A 12,461-nucleotide genomic window follows, 5' to 3' on the forward strand; every position below is an offset into this window, starting at 1 on the left:
TTAAATATTTTTTAAACCAAGTAAAGAAACAATGGTTTAAATCAGCAGCAGAAATATGAGCATCTCCTGATGGAAAACAGGAAATGTTCTGAGGGAGAATGCATATTTTTACATTTTATTAATTACTGGAAGGCATTTACATGAAAAGAGGAAAACTTTCAAAGGATTTCCTGTGTGTCAACTGCTTTATTCTTTGAGATATCATTAGTTGCTGTGATTATATTAAAACAAGTCAAGGATATGATTCAATTAAGGAACTAGCAAATAGGAGTGTATGAAATTCACTATAGCTTTATTCTGAAATGTTTTTCAGACCAATGGTATCTCAAACAATTTGAGGTTAGACACTGTACAGTAAGGAATGGAGTAATTACAGAAGGGCACATAAGTGAAAGTATTATTAAAGAGTTCTTGGCATGGGAAAGAAAGATTTGAAAGGCAGAATTTTTCAAGTAAGTTGTTCCAGGCAACAGGCTTTCACACTTAAATGCTTGTGAAAAGGGAGAGACAGCAAATGCTAGACACCTAGAGAGACAAGGGGTGTGGGAAACTGAACAAGATCTCAAGTGTCCTGTGGTAACACAGCCAAATTCTGCTCCGGCTTAGTGGAATTTACACATGGGTATTCAGAGCTGAATTGGGCTGATCATAACCTTACAGCTGTTGCTTTCATATGAAAAATGTAACTTAACTGTCATTTTTAAACCAGGTCACAGTTTCAGAACTTTTCCCCACATTAGTGACACCGCAGTTTAGCCAGAGAAGCAAACTTACCCTGAATCTCTCCTCCAGAAGGGAGAGTTCACTGATCAGGTCCGTGATAGCATTGGTGAAAGCTTCCTGGGGACTGTAATCAGGAGTGGTTTGAACTCGAATGATGATTTTATGTTCCAGAGGATGTGGGACCTTGTATCCTGCAAACAACACCTGAGGGTCTTTCAGTAATTGCCTGAAATGGGAAGGGAGGGGGGGGAAGCATTTAGAGGGTACAAGACACATGACTTAAACAGTTTAGCTGCAAAATTTCTGTAAGATCCTAAAGCATGAAGTTGGGTCTGCCACACATCACACCTTTCTAACAGGCTAATTCAATCCTTGGAGAATTTTTCCATAAAGTTTTTTTTTTTTTTTGAGGGCTAGAGGGAATGTTATGTCCATGCCAGTACATGCATTTCATAAAACCACTGCACATTTTGGCAGCATTGACAGATCCAGGACTGGAACAGCAGGGATAATGGGAAATGCTTGGCAAGAACTGAGCAGTGGTGTTCGTATGAACAAAGCACCAGGGTATAACTCGAATCATTTTCAGCAAAAATCCATGCAGAAGAGCTATCAAAAGCATACTTCAGTCATCTGATGCAGAGAGCCCAAGTTTAGCAGTATTTACTCCTACCGCTGGAGGCCACGTGCTGCTGTTCTGAGCTTATAAATTACAGAAGGGACTTACGCAAAAGACCTTCTGCATCACTAGCTATGAATGGATTAGCTCCTGTCATGTTCAACCATGTGAAGTCAACCTGGTTTAGCCCTGGAGATTCTTGAATTTCCTACACTCTTAAATTAACAGTTTCTTGCTTCATTAGAATCAGTGTGAACTGCTACAATGCTAATTTGTAATTTAGAAAAAAAAAGTAGGCATTTGCACCTTTGCCACCCAGATTGAGTCTCATATTTTAAGGGCAGACGGGATCCCTGGATCATCTACTCTGACCTGTATATCACAGGCCACTACCACCCCCTGCACTAAACCCAACCACCAACATTAGACCAATGTATTACAGCCCACAGAAGACTAAACTATTATGTACCACAGGCAGAGACTACAAGGGATCAAGATGCATCAGGCCCAGTAATAGCAAGGGAAACAGTAAAGTGAGATATAACCAGATCATTCAGGGAAGCAACCTGCACCCACATACTGGGGGGGGAGGGAATCCACAAGGTCACTGCCAATTTGACTTGGGGGGGGGGGGGGGGAGGGGGAAGAGTCTTCCCGTGTTACAAAGAACCAATCTTTACCCAAAAGTTAGAGGCTATATGCTAACACTATGTTCTAGAGCAGGAGTGGGCAAACTTTTTGGCCCGAGGGCCACATCTGGGTATGGAAATTGTATGGTGGGCCATGAATGCTCATGAAATTGGGGTTTGGGGTGCAGGGTGGGGTGAGGTGAGGGCTCTGGCTGGGGGTGCAGTCTTGGGGCTGAGGGGCTTGGGGTGCAGGAGGGTGGGATTGAGGGGTTTGGAAGGTGGGAGGGGGATCAGGGCTGGGGAAGGGGCACAGGAGGGGGTCAGGCTCGGGGAATTGCTTACCTGAAGCAGCTCCCAGAAGCAGCGGCATGTCCCCGCTCTGGCTCCTACACGGAGGCGCGGCCAGGCTGCTCTGCGCTGCCCCATCCACAGGCACTGCCCCTACAGCTCCCATTGGCTGTGGTTCCCGGCCAATGGGAGCTGCAAGGGCAGCACTTGGGGCAGGGACAGCATGCGGAGCCCTCTGGCTGCCCCTATGCATAAGGGCTGGAGCGGGGACATGCTACTGCTTCCAGGAGCTGCACAGAGCGGGGCAAGCCCCCGACCCTGTTCCATGGCGGGAGCTCGAGGGCCGGATTAAAATGTCTGGTGGGCCGGATGTGGCCCCTGGTCCGTAGTCTGCCCACTCCTGCGCTAGAGGTATGATTCCCATGCTTCATGTACACATACTCCTGCTAGCTCTCATAGCGGCAGAAGTACAACCCTGCCTGAAACCGGGGGGTGTATGTCTGCCGCTGCGGCCACACTGCTATTTATGCTCACGCTAGGAGCTGGCACCAGTATGTGTACACGAGCAGAAGAATCGCCCCCCAGCTCAAAGTTTGACACATGGTGGTAACAAGGGCCACAATGAGAAGTGGGTGTCAATGAACATAACTTCACATCCGTAACTACCACAAATAGGCCTGCATGCTAGTGAAACGGCTAGTTATCCAGTGTTTATGGTTAGAGTCACACGCTGCACCTTGGCAATCTTCCCAGCTAAATGTAAGTTACTGCATCACCATTAGACCGTTACTCCTAGAGCTATGCAACAGGAATTGGTTTTACTTACGATTTAATAATATTTCCAAGGGTGTGGTCTTCCTTGTTGATTGTAAACAAACAGGCATTTGGTACTTTTGTATCCTTATTAATTGTGATCCTGAGTAAAAGACAAATATTGGCATTAAAGCAAGTGATGTTATCTAACAAATCAAACCAAACGGTTCTATGCTTTCAGCCATAAATGGTTATCTTTAGATTCACACCAGATAGATCCTTTTGTACCTGTTTTGGATACACAAAGTTATGAAGTCAATATGGAATCACAATGATACTTTGATTCATCAGAAGGAGAAGTTTATGCAATCCCTACAGCATTGCTAAAGCAGCACAACAGTGACATAAGAAAACTAATGAATTTCAGAGCCCGGTTTCCTTCTTTAAGAATTACTGTAATAGCAATTGCTTCCCACACAGCTGTAGCTGTATACTGGTATTGGCAAGGGAGAATTTTTTTAATGTGCCAAAAATGACTCTGCACAGTGCACTAATAAAAGGGTAATTTAGCAGATAATTTTAAAAGCTCTGTGGGTGAAATACAGAATAATTTGTCAACCTCAAAGTTGCACCATTTTTTAAATTATAGCTTCTAAATGTCACTTCACGATGAATACTGTAAAGCCACAAACATTTTATACTTGAGCTGTTTGCCAAATTGTCTATTTAGTAGATGCTGCCTTTAATAATTCAGATAATTTTTGGAAGATTTAGCTTATCAATTTTTTTTCTGTCTTTAATCCATTTGTATTTCTGAAAGTTTCTCACTTAACCCATAACTTTGACTGATTGTGCAGCTCAGAGACTAGGTAAAAGGTGCAACATGCAACCAATGCATGTCTCACTGATTTGGCAGCTGCAAAATGACAAACATAGCCATATGTACCAAATATCACAGCAGAACAGAGCAGGAGTTTGAAATGAAAGGATTTGATTGGGACATACTTGTTTATGACTGAATGTCCTAGGATTGTGTACACACAATTAAACAATTGAAACATCTCTAAGCTGGAAGCCTACTTTCGCCGCCTCCGACTCAAAGAATACTTTCAAGACAACATTGAACAGCGCACTGATACACAGATACCCTCCCACCAACAACACAGGAAGAAGAACTCCACATGGACTCCTCCTGAGGGTTGAAATGAGAGTCTGGACCTATACATAGAATGCTTCCGCCGACGTGCACAGGCAGAAATGGTGGAAAAACAACATTGCTTGCCTCATAACCTAAGTCGTGCAGAACGCAATGCCATCCACAGCCTCAGAAACCACCCTGACATTATCATCAAAGAGGCTGATAAAGGAGGTGCTGTTGTCATCATGAACAGGTCTGACTACCAGAAGGAGGCTGCCAGATAACTCTCCAATACCAAATTCTACAGGCCACTTTCCTAAGATCCCACTGAGGAATACATTAGGAAACTGCACCATCTACTCAGGACACTCCCTACACTAACATAGGAACAAATCAACATACCCTTAGAGCCCCGACTGGGGTTATTCTATCTACCTCCCAAGATCCACAAACCTGGAAATCCTGGACGCCCCATCATCTCGGGCATTGGCACTCTCACTGAAGGACTGTCTGGATATGTGGACTCCCTACTCAGACCCTACGCCACCAGCACTCCCAGCTATCTCCGTGACACCACAGATTTCCTGAGAAAACTACAATGCATTGGTGACCTCCCAGAAAACACCATCCTAGCCACCATGAATGTAGAGGCTCTCTACACAAACATCCCACACACAGATGGAATACAAGCTGTCAGGAACAGTATCCGTGATGATGACACATCACAACTGGTTGCTGAGCTCTGTGACTTTATCCTCACGCACAATTATTTCAAATTTGGTGACACTATATACCTCCAGACCAGTGGCACCGCTATGGGCACCCGCATGGCTCCACAATATGCCAACATTTTTATGGCTGACCTGTAACAATGCTTCCTCAGCTCTCGTCCACTCACGCCCCTTCTCTACCTGCACTACATCGATGACCTCTTCATCATCTGGACCCATGGGAAGGAGACCCTGGAAGAATTCCACCATGATTTCAACAGCTTCCACCCCACCATCAACCTCAGCCTGGACCAATCTACGCGGGAAGTCCACTTCCTAGACACCACAGTACAAATAAGTGATGGCCACGTTAACACCACCCTATACCGAAAACCCACCGACCGCTACGCCTACCTTCATGCCTCCAGCTTCCACCCCGGACACACCACACGATCCATCGTCTACAGCCAAGCGCTGAGGTACAACCGCATCTGCTCCGACCCCTCAGACAGAGACCAACACCTACAAGATCTTCACCAAGCATTCTCAAAACTACAATACCCACACAAGGAAATAGAGAAACAAATCAACAGAGCCAGCCAGACGCGTACCCAGAAGCCTCCTGCTACAAGACAGGCCCAAAAAAGAAACCAACAGAACTCCACTGGCCATCACCTACAGTCCTCAGCTTAAACCTCTCCAACGCATCATCAGTGATCTACAACCCAGCCTGGACAACGATCCCTCACTTTCACAGACCTTGGGAGGCAGGCCAGTCCTCGCCCACAGGCAACCCGCCAACCTTAAGCATATTCTCACCAGCAACCACGCACCGCACCATAACAACTCTAACTCAGGAACCAACCCATGCAACAAACCTCGATGCCAACTCTGCCCACATATCTACACCAGCAACACCATCACAGGACCTAACCAGATCAGCTACAACATCACCGGCTCATTCACCTGCACGTCCACCAATGTTATATATGCCATCATATGCCAGCAATGCCCCTCTGCTATGTACATTGGCCAAACTGGACAGTCACTATGCAAGAGGATAAATGGACACAAGTCAGATATCAGGAATGGTAATATACAAAACCTCCCTGGCCACACAATAGCAGATGTAAGGGTAGCCATCTTACAGCAAAAAAACTTCAGGACCAGACTCCAAAGAGAAACTGCTGAGCTCCAGTTCATTTGCAAATTTGACACCATCAGATCAGGATTAAACAAAGACTGTGAATGGCTATCCAACTACAGAAGCAGTTTCTCCTCCCTTGGTGTTCACACCTCAACTGCTAACAGAGCACCTCACCCTCCCTGATTGAATTAACCTCGTTATCTCCAGACTGATTTATACCTGCCTCTGGAAATTTCCATTACTTGTATCTGAAGAAGTGAGGTTCTTACCCACGAAAGCTTATGCTCCCAATACTTCTGTTAGTCTCAAAGGTGCCACAGGACCCTCTGTTGCTTTTTACAGATTCAGACTAACACAGCTACCCCTCTGATACTATCTCTAAGCTGGAAATAGATTTATGGTCTGCCACCTAATTCCAAGTCCTTCTGCCAATTGAGATTTTACAATAATAGAAACGTAGGGATGGAAGGAACCTCAAGAGCTCATCTAGTCGAGCAGTTCTCAAGCAGGAGACCACAAGCGGGTTTCAGGGGGTCTGCAATCCCTGGCACCCGCGGGACCGGGGTGTGTGTGTCCGGCACTGCCCGGCTCAGGGGCTGGGGTGGAAGGGGGGCGGGAGGGAGCTGGCGCTGCCCAGGGCGGGGGGGGGGGGGTCTGATGTGGTGGGAAAGGGGGAGCAGGGAAGGAGGGCGAGGGGGGGGCTGGCGCTGCCCGGCTCGGGGGGAGGGGGAATGGAAGGGGGCCTGGGGAAGGCGTCTGGTGCGGTGGAAAAGGGGTGCAGGGAAGGGGGGGCTGGTGCTGCTCGGGTCGGGGGAGGCGGGGGGGGGGTGTCTGGCGCTGCCCAGATCGGGGGGGGGGGAATGGAAGGGGGCCCGGGAGGGGTTTGTCTGGCGTGACGGGAAAGGGGGGGGCGGGGAAGAGGGGCCCGGGGGGGGGGCTGGCGCGGCGGGAAGGGGGGGGCGGGGAAGAGGGGCCCGGGGGGGGGGCTGGCGCGGCGGGAAGGGGGGGAGGGGAAGAGGGGCCCGGGGGGGGGGCTGGCGCGGCGGGAAGGGGGGCGGGGCTGGCGCGGCTCGGCGGGGTCGAACTCGGGGCCTCACAGCGCCGGGGCCCCGCCCCCCGCACTCACTTCTTCTCCCCCTCGAAGAGCAGGAAGGACTCGAAGGCCGGCGGCGCGTTCATCCTGCGGCGGTAACGGCGCCGGCGGCGCGTCCGCTGCCAGCAGCGCCGAGCTCAGGTTCCGCTTCCGGGAGCACCCAGGGGCCCGCCCCTTCCGCTTCCGGGGCACTCAGCGGCGACGGCGCCCCCTGCCGGCAGCGAGGAGAAATTGCCGCTCAGCAATAGGCAGCGACCCCCCGCTGAGCCCGGCCCAGGGGCGCTGCCCTCAGCCTCAGCCACACCAGCCCCGTCACCGCCAGCAACCCCATCGCCAACCCCCTGGTTACCACCTTCGTGGCCAGCGCCGCCATGGCAACGCCCCTCGATGGCACCATCCTCACCGTCACCCACGGCAACACCAGCACCTGTAGCAACATCCTCACCAGCGTCACCCACCCCGTCATCGGGCCCCTCCCGGCAGCAACACCCTCTTAGCGCCTTTGTGGACAGTGCCCCTCAGCCCGGGCAGCACCCCCCTCTGAGGGAGGCACAATACATCATTATTGAGGGCAACGCCGCAAACCTGCATCTGCACAGCCCCTCTCTCACCGGGCAGCCCCCCACCCTGGGCCTGAGGTGCCAGCAGGACCCGGGTCCATAGGTGGCTCACACGCAGGCCGGGCCTGTCCCCAGTTCTGAACATGAAAGTAAATTCAATTAACTGAAAGGGTTAAAAACAAACAGTCTCTTCCCTTGAACTCAACTGAGTGACCACAAATCCCATTGGCATTTTCTCCCGAGGGAGATGCTGGCAGGGAATGAAAAGCAAACACATGGCCTCATGATAAAAGAGGTGTTTATTGTACATTCAAATACACAGCTGTTTCTCTAGCATTGGTTCTGTACAGTGGATGGGAAGGCATAGGCCCTGGTTACTCCCTTTGACACCGCTCTGCTCTGGAGGCTATTTCCTTAGGTCACATGCACCTGATCAGGGCTAAGCCACCTCTGCGATGAGCGCACCAGCCCTGGCCCCGCATGCAAGCTGATGAACTGCCAAAGGGACACATTTTCTGTGGCAAATGGATGGTTATTTGGGTCCCTCCCCCAGGCTGCTAGATTGTGCTGACTCCATGCGCTGCGCTAAATGATAATATTGCGCAGAACAGCAGGTCTAACCTGTGGTATTCTCCATCCAGTTCAATGGAGGGGCCATGTGATCCGGCAGGTGCACTGTTCTGACCCCCAAATGGCCATGAACCAGACTGTTTATAACCAGCACCAGCAGTAACAGCCAGGCCACCTGCTCTGTTTACCTGGGCCTGAAATGCGGCATACGTGGTAGTGGCCAGCCTGCATTTCTATAGCACCTGTCGCCAGGGATGTGAAAGCACTTTTTGGACAGGAAGCCGTTATACAGACAGTATTTTACATTTCCTGTGATCAAGGACCACGTGACAGGTAAGTAAGCTTTGCAAGACCCCTGGGAGATAGGCATGGGGAGTGAAAATCTGCCTTCAGTGACTGCCAATGGGACTGCAACTGAGAACTTGGTTTAGCCGAATATATATTATCCGCAGTTACAGATCAGAAAACAGACGCAGAGGTCAAGGCCCTGGCTTTCAGAGGGGCTGAGCCCCTCCAGCTCTCACTGACTCTTGCAGGTGGATTCCAAGTGCTTCTAAAACCCAGCAATTTACCCAGGGTGGGGAGAGGTGGGAATAGAGTCAGGAGGCCTGGCTCAGAATCAGCTGCTCTAACGAACCACTTCCCCATCTCTTCTTCCTCAAGGTGTGGAATGGTCACTGAGCAGCCAGCAGTAACCACATACCACGCAATGGGGTCTGAGGTGCTGACTGAAGACTTGTCCATGTTCATTCAACAACCCAGTGAGACGGATGGATGTGCAGCTCAGGGACGTTCGTTACAAATTCCAGGCGTCAGCCAGCATCTCCAGTTAACGGATACTCTGCACCTCCATTGCGCCTTTCATCAGAGGATTGCAAAGCACTTTAACAAAGGAGGGGAAGGCTCATCATCCCTATTTCAGAGATGGGGAATCTGAGGAACACAGCAGGGTCAAATGACTTGCCCCAGCTCACACTGTGGGTCAGTGGCAGAAGAGCATATGGAATCCAAGCCACCTGACTCCCGGTCCCCTGCCTTAAGAGATTCCCCCTCCTCTTCTGTGGATGCATCACTACTGGCTTCAGTGCTCCACCGAGTCATTTTGACCCTGGTGTCTCAAACCCAGGGTGGAGCAGCTCAGATATAAGGTTGCATTGAGGAGCTACGATTTCACATCAGACCAGGCTTGACAAAACAGCTGGATCTTGACTGAAAGGTGAAAATAATAGTGGAGAGAGACTCCCTAGTGCCACCCTGGCAGAGGTGAGACGTGAAAGCTTCTGCACTAGTCCCCAGAGCGGGATGGGGGCCTGTGAGAGCACAAGAGGGTCGTTGACAAGCCGCTCACTAATGGAGACATACTAAGCTGGCAGAAGTCCATGGCATGGCTTTTTGAGCAGCGGGGTGATGGTGAGAGCACACGGTGTCGAGGGAGTTCCCATTGCAAAGATGTCTGGTGTTGGCAGCTCTGATGGACGCAGCAGGACCAAGTGAGCAGAGTGAGAGGCGACGGAGTGGTTCACTCCAGGAGTCACGTCTGCAGCTCCAGGAGGCAGTTTCTGTCCCGGTCAGCTAGGGTGCCTGAGCTGAAGATGGCTGTGTGATGGGCGTCTTCGAGGTCCTGCAGCACCTGGAATAGCCTTGTGGGTCCGTCCACATTTTCGGGGCCTGTGGAAGTGCAGGGAAGCAGAGAGAATTACCCTGACTGGAGTGGTGCTTGCACAGCAGCTGCTGACAACACTACCAGCCCCAAGAATCACCAGAGGAGACAGCACCACCAGAAATTCGAGCCCACCCCCAGCAGCAAAGGATGATAGCTAGGGCTGGTTGAAAATTTTGATGGCCATGGTTGATGGCCAGGACAGGGAATTATTACAAGGTAAAGTGGCATTGTCTGGGAAAAGGGAGGAGAGTGTGGATTATTAGATATATTGCTAATCATAGCATGTGCCCACTTGGGAAAGATGAATAATCCATCAACAACAAAGCAATACCTCCACTTTGGCGCAGAAGAACGTTTTCATTTTTCTCCGTCAACATCTCCAGATACTTTTCCCTTAAGGGAGCAAGATGAAACAATGGGTTTTCAGATGTAATCCGCAATTAACCAATTAGCCCCACTATATTCAAAGCCAAGAGGCCAGAAGGTGCAATCCTGCACAATGCCACTGATAACAGGAGTTGAAGACAATCAGCATCTCATGAGATGGTCAGGACCTTGCAAGATTAAGTTGTGTGTGTCTGCTCCCCTTGGCTAACTCTGGACACATGGTGGCTTCTTCTAAGGACCTTTGAGCAGCCACCCCAGCCTCTTGTATATGTCCATCGCCCTGCTCACCCACACTTCCTTCTCTGGGATGTAGCCCCAGTGAATGCTCAGAAAGGAGGAACTGTTCAGGGTGATATGGGGTGTAGATGAAGGAGGATGGGGACAGTCAGAAAGGGAACACTCAGGGTGAGTGTCAGGAGTTCCCGCACCGTGAGATCCATTAAGATAATGGAAGAACCTCCCAAGGGAGATGGTGAAAGCCCCACTGCTTGGGGCATTTAAACTAGAATGGACAGAGCACTGAAATAGACTGAAGGGAACAATCCTGGCCTGGGGTTGGGCAAGATGTGACCTAACAGGGATTCCAATCTCCAATTTCTAGGCTAGTCACTAATGATATCTTTCTGCACAGGATCCCAGGCTGCAGACCTGCGTAGAGGGGGCCCCTGGGTATCACCCTCACTCTGGCGTCAGTCAGAATGCCTGGGACATGTGCATTTAGACAGGTACGAACTCCAGGCTGATTCCGGCCGGACCTTTGAAACAGCAGAACTCTGGGCCTTAGGCAGATGATTGCCGGGGCAGAGTGCGTGGCCTGTTGGCCCCTGGGACACGTAACTCACTGTGCTGATTGGCCCCTCTCCCTCCTTGGGGCCACAGAGATGGTCCTCCGTGAGCAAGAGCACAGTGTGTGAGACTCACTCCATGCTTACAGGCCCCTCGCAGGGCACAGAGATGATCCCTGGGTGCAAACTCCTAGAGGGAAACAGCCCCAATCATGCCACACGAATCAAGCGACTCACCTCATTAAGTCTCTAACTCCAAACAGGTGTCTAAAAATTAACTGAGACTCTAGATCTGGATCCAGGGGGTCATTCCATTCCTGCAGAGTGACTCCATGCCGGGTTTTATCACATCCCAAACCTAGGCGACAGCGGCCAGGACAGCAGGTTAATTTGAGGTGGGCCCCCAAAGGCGGGCTGTTGGTATCAGAGTGGTGCCCTCTAGTGGATGTAAGAGCCATCAGGTTTAACCACACGCACCAAGGCATTCTGCGACTCCCCCTGCTCTGGCTTCCCTGGAGGGGGGAGCGTCCGGGTGTTCCCAAGCCATCAGTACAGCAAATTAACACAGCTCCGCACCCAAGGAGACAGGAACAATACTCTGCCTTTCTCTAGCCCCTGAGCCCTGGTCTACACTACAACCGAACTCCCAGTGTAGCCAGCGCTACATCGACAGGACGGCTTCTCCTACCGCCTCTCAGGGAGCTGGGGGTGGAGCACGTATGCTGACGGGAGACGCTCTCACAGGAGCGTCTTCGCTACAGCGATGCAGCTGCACCGGTGCGGCCTTGTAAGCGTAGAGAAGCCGAGCCAAGGGGCTCCAAGCCCGCTCGGCAGACAGCTAAAAGAACAAGCTGACGACCCACATGTCCCTAGTTTGGACTGTACCAGCCACAGCCTCTGCGGGTCAGGCACAGAGGGGAACCCATCCCACCCACCCACTTGTAGATTAGACAAACACTTGATGCCCAGGCATGCGTCTCACAGATGGGACCCAGAAGGAACAGAGAGGTCAGGTGACTTGCCCAAGGTCACACAATGAGGCAGTGGCAGAACTACAGCCCTAGAACCCACCCACGAGCCACGCCTCTCTGCTCTCACCACTAGACTCCCTTTCCATTCCCAAACCTTCCCCTTTGCTGGCAGGAGGCTGGGCAAGCACAGTACCTGTTTTATCCTTTTGGTGGCAGCAGCTCCATTTGTCTCCTTTGAACACTCCCGGGTGATAGGAGCCCAGCATCTCGGCGTTGTTAACGCAGACTTTCCTCAGGGCCGAGAGCCACTGGTTCAGCTCATTGACGCACTGAAACAGACACGCACAGCGGGCACTGCCCTATGTCCCTGCCAGAGGTGCCAGGCACTGAGTGACTGGAGGGTCCCCACCCACGGCCCCCAGCAT

At 51.0% G+C, this 12,461-nt stretch overlaps 2 protein-coding genes across 5 annotated transcripts in view; both read right to left on the bottom strand.

The window, feature by feature from the left end:
* Positions 1-7,291, bottom strand: part of POLR2J (RNA polymerase II subunit J) — a 10,457-nt gene extending 3,166 nt beyond the window's left edge. For both annotated transcript variants that reach the window (XR_010593810.1, XM_065573075.1), the window contains exons 1-3: positions 7,134-7,291; positions 3,086-3,175; positions 775-949 (exon numbers count right to left, since the gene is read on the bottom strand). Coding sequence is in view for 1 of the 2 variants with exons in the window: in XM_065573075.1 (XP_065429147.1) it covers positions 775-949; positions 3,086-3,175; positions 7,134-7,186 (318 nt within the window). In the remaining variant the exon portion in view is untranslated. The remainder of the gene's footprint in view (positions 1-774; positions 950-3,085; positions 3,176-7,133) is intronic.
* Positions 7,292-7,941: 650 nt separating this feature from the next.
* Positions 7,942-12,461, bottom strand: part of LOC101931252 (ras GTPase-activating protein 4) — a 47,615-nt gene continuing 43,095 nt past the window's right edge. For all 3 annotated transcript variants that reach the window (XM_042857741.2, XM_008166188.4, XM_005284431.5), the window contains 4 exons: positions 12,230-12,365; positions 11,303-11,423; positions 10,225-10,286; positions 7,942-9,898 (listed from right to left, as the gene is read on the bottom strand). In XM_042857741.2, coding sequence (XP_042713675.2) covers positions 9,762-9,898; positions 10,225-10,286; positions 11,303-11,423; positions 12,230-12,365 — 456 coding nt within the window. In that variant the 3' untranslated portion in view covers positions 7,942-9,761. The remainder of the gene's footprint in view (positions 9,899-10,224; positions 10,287-11,302; positions 11,424-12,229; positions 12,366-12,461) is intronic.

Source organism: Chrysemys picta, chromosome 19 (assembly GCF_011386835.1).
Source record: "Chrysemys picta bellii isolate R12L10 chromosome 19, ASM1138683v2, whole genome shotgun sequence".
Classification (NCBI taxonomy): domain Eukaryota; kingdom Metazoa; phylum Chordata; order Testudines; family Emydidae; genus Chrysemys; species Chrysemys picta.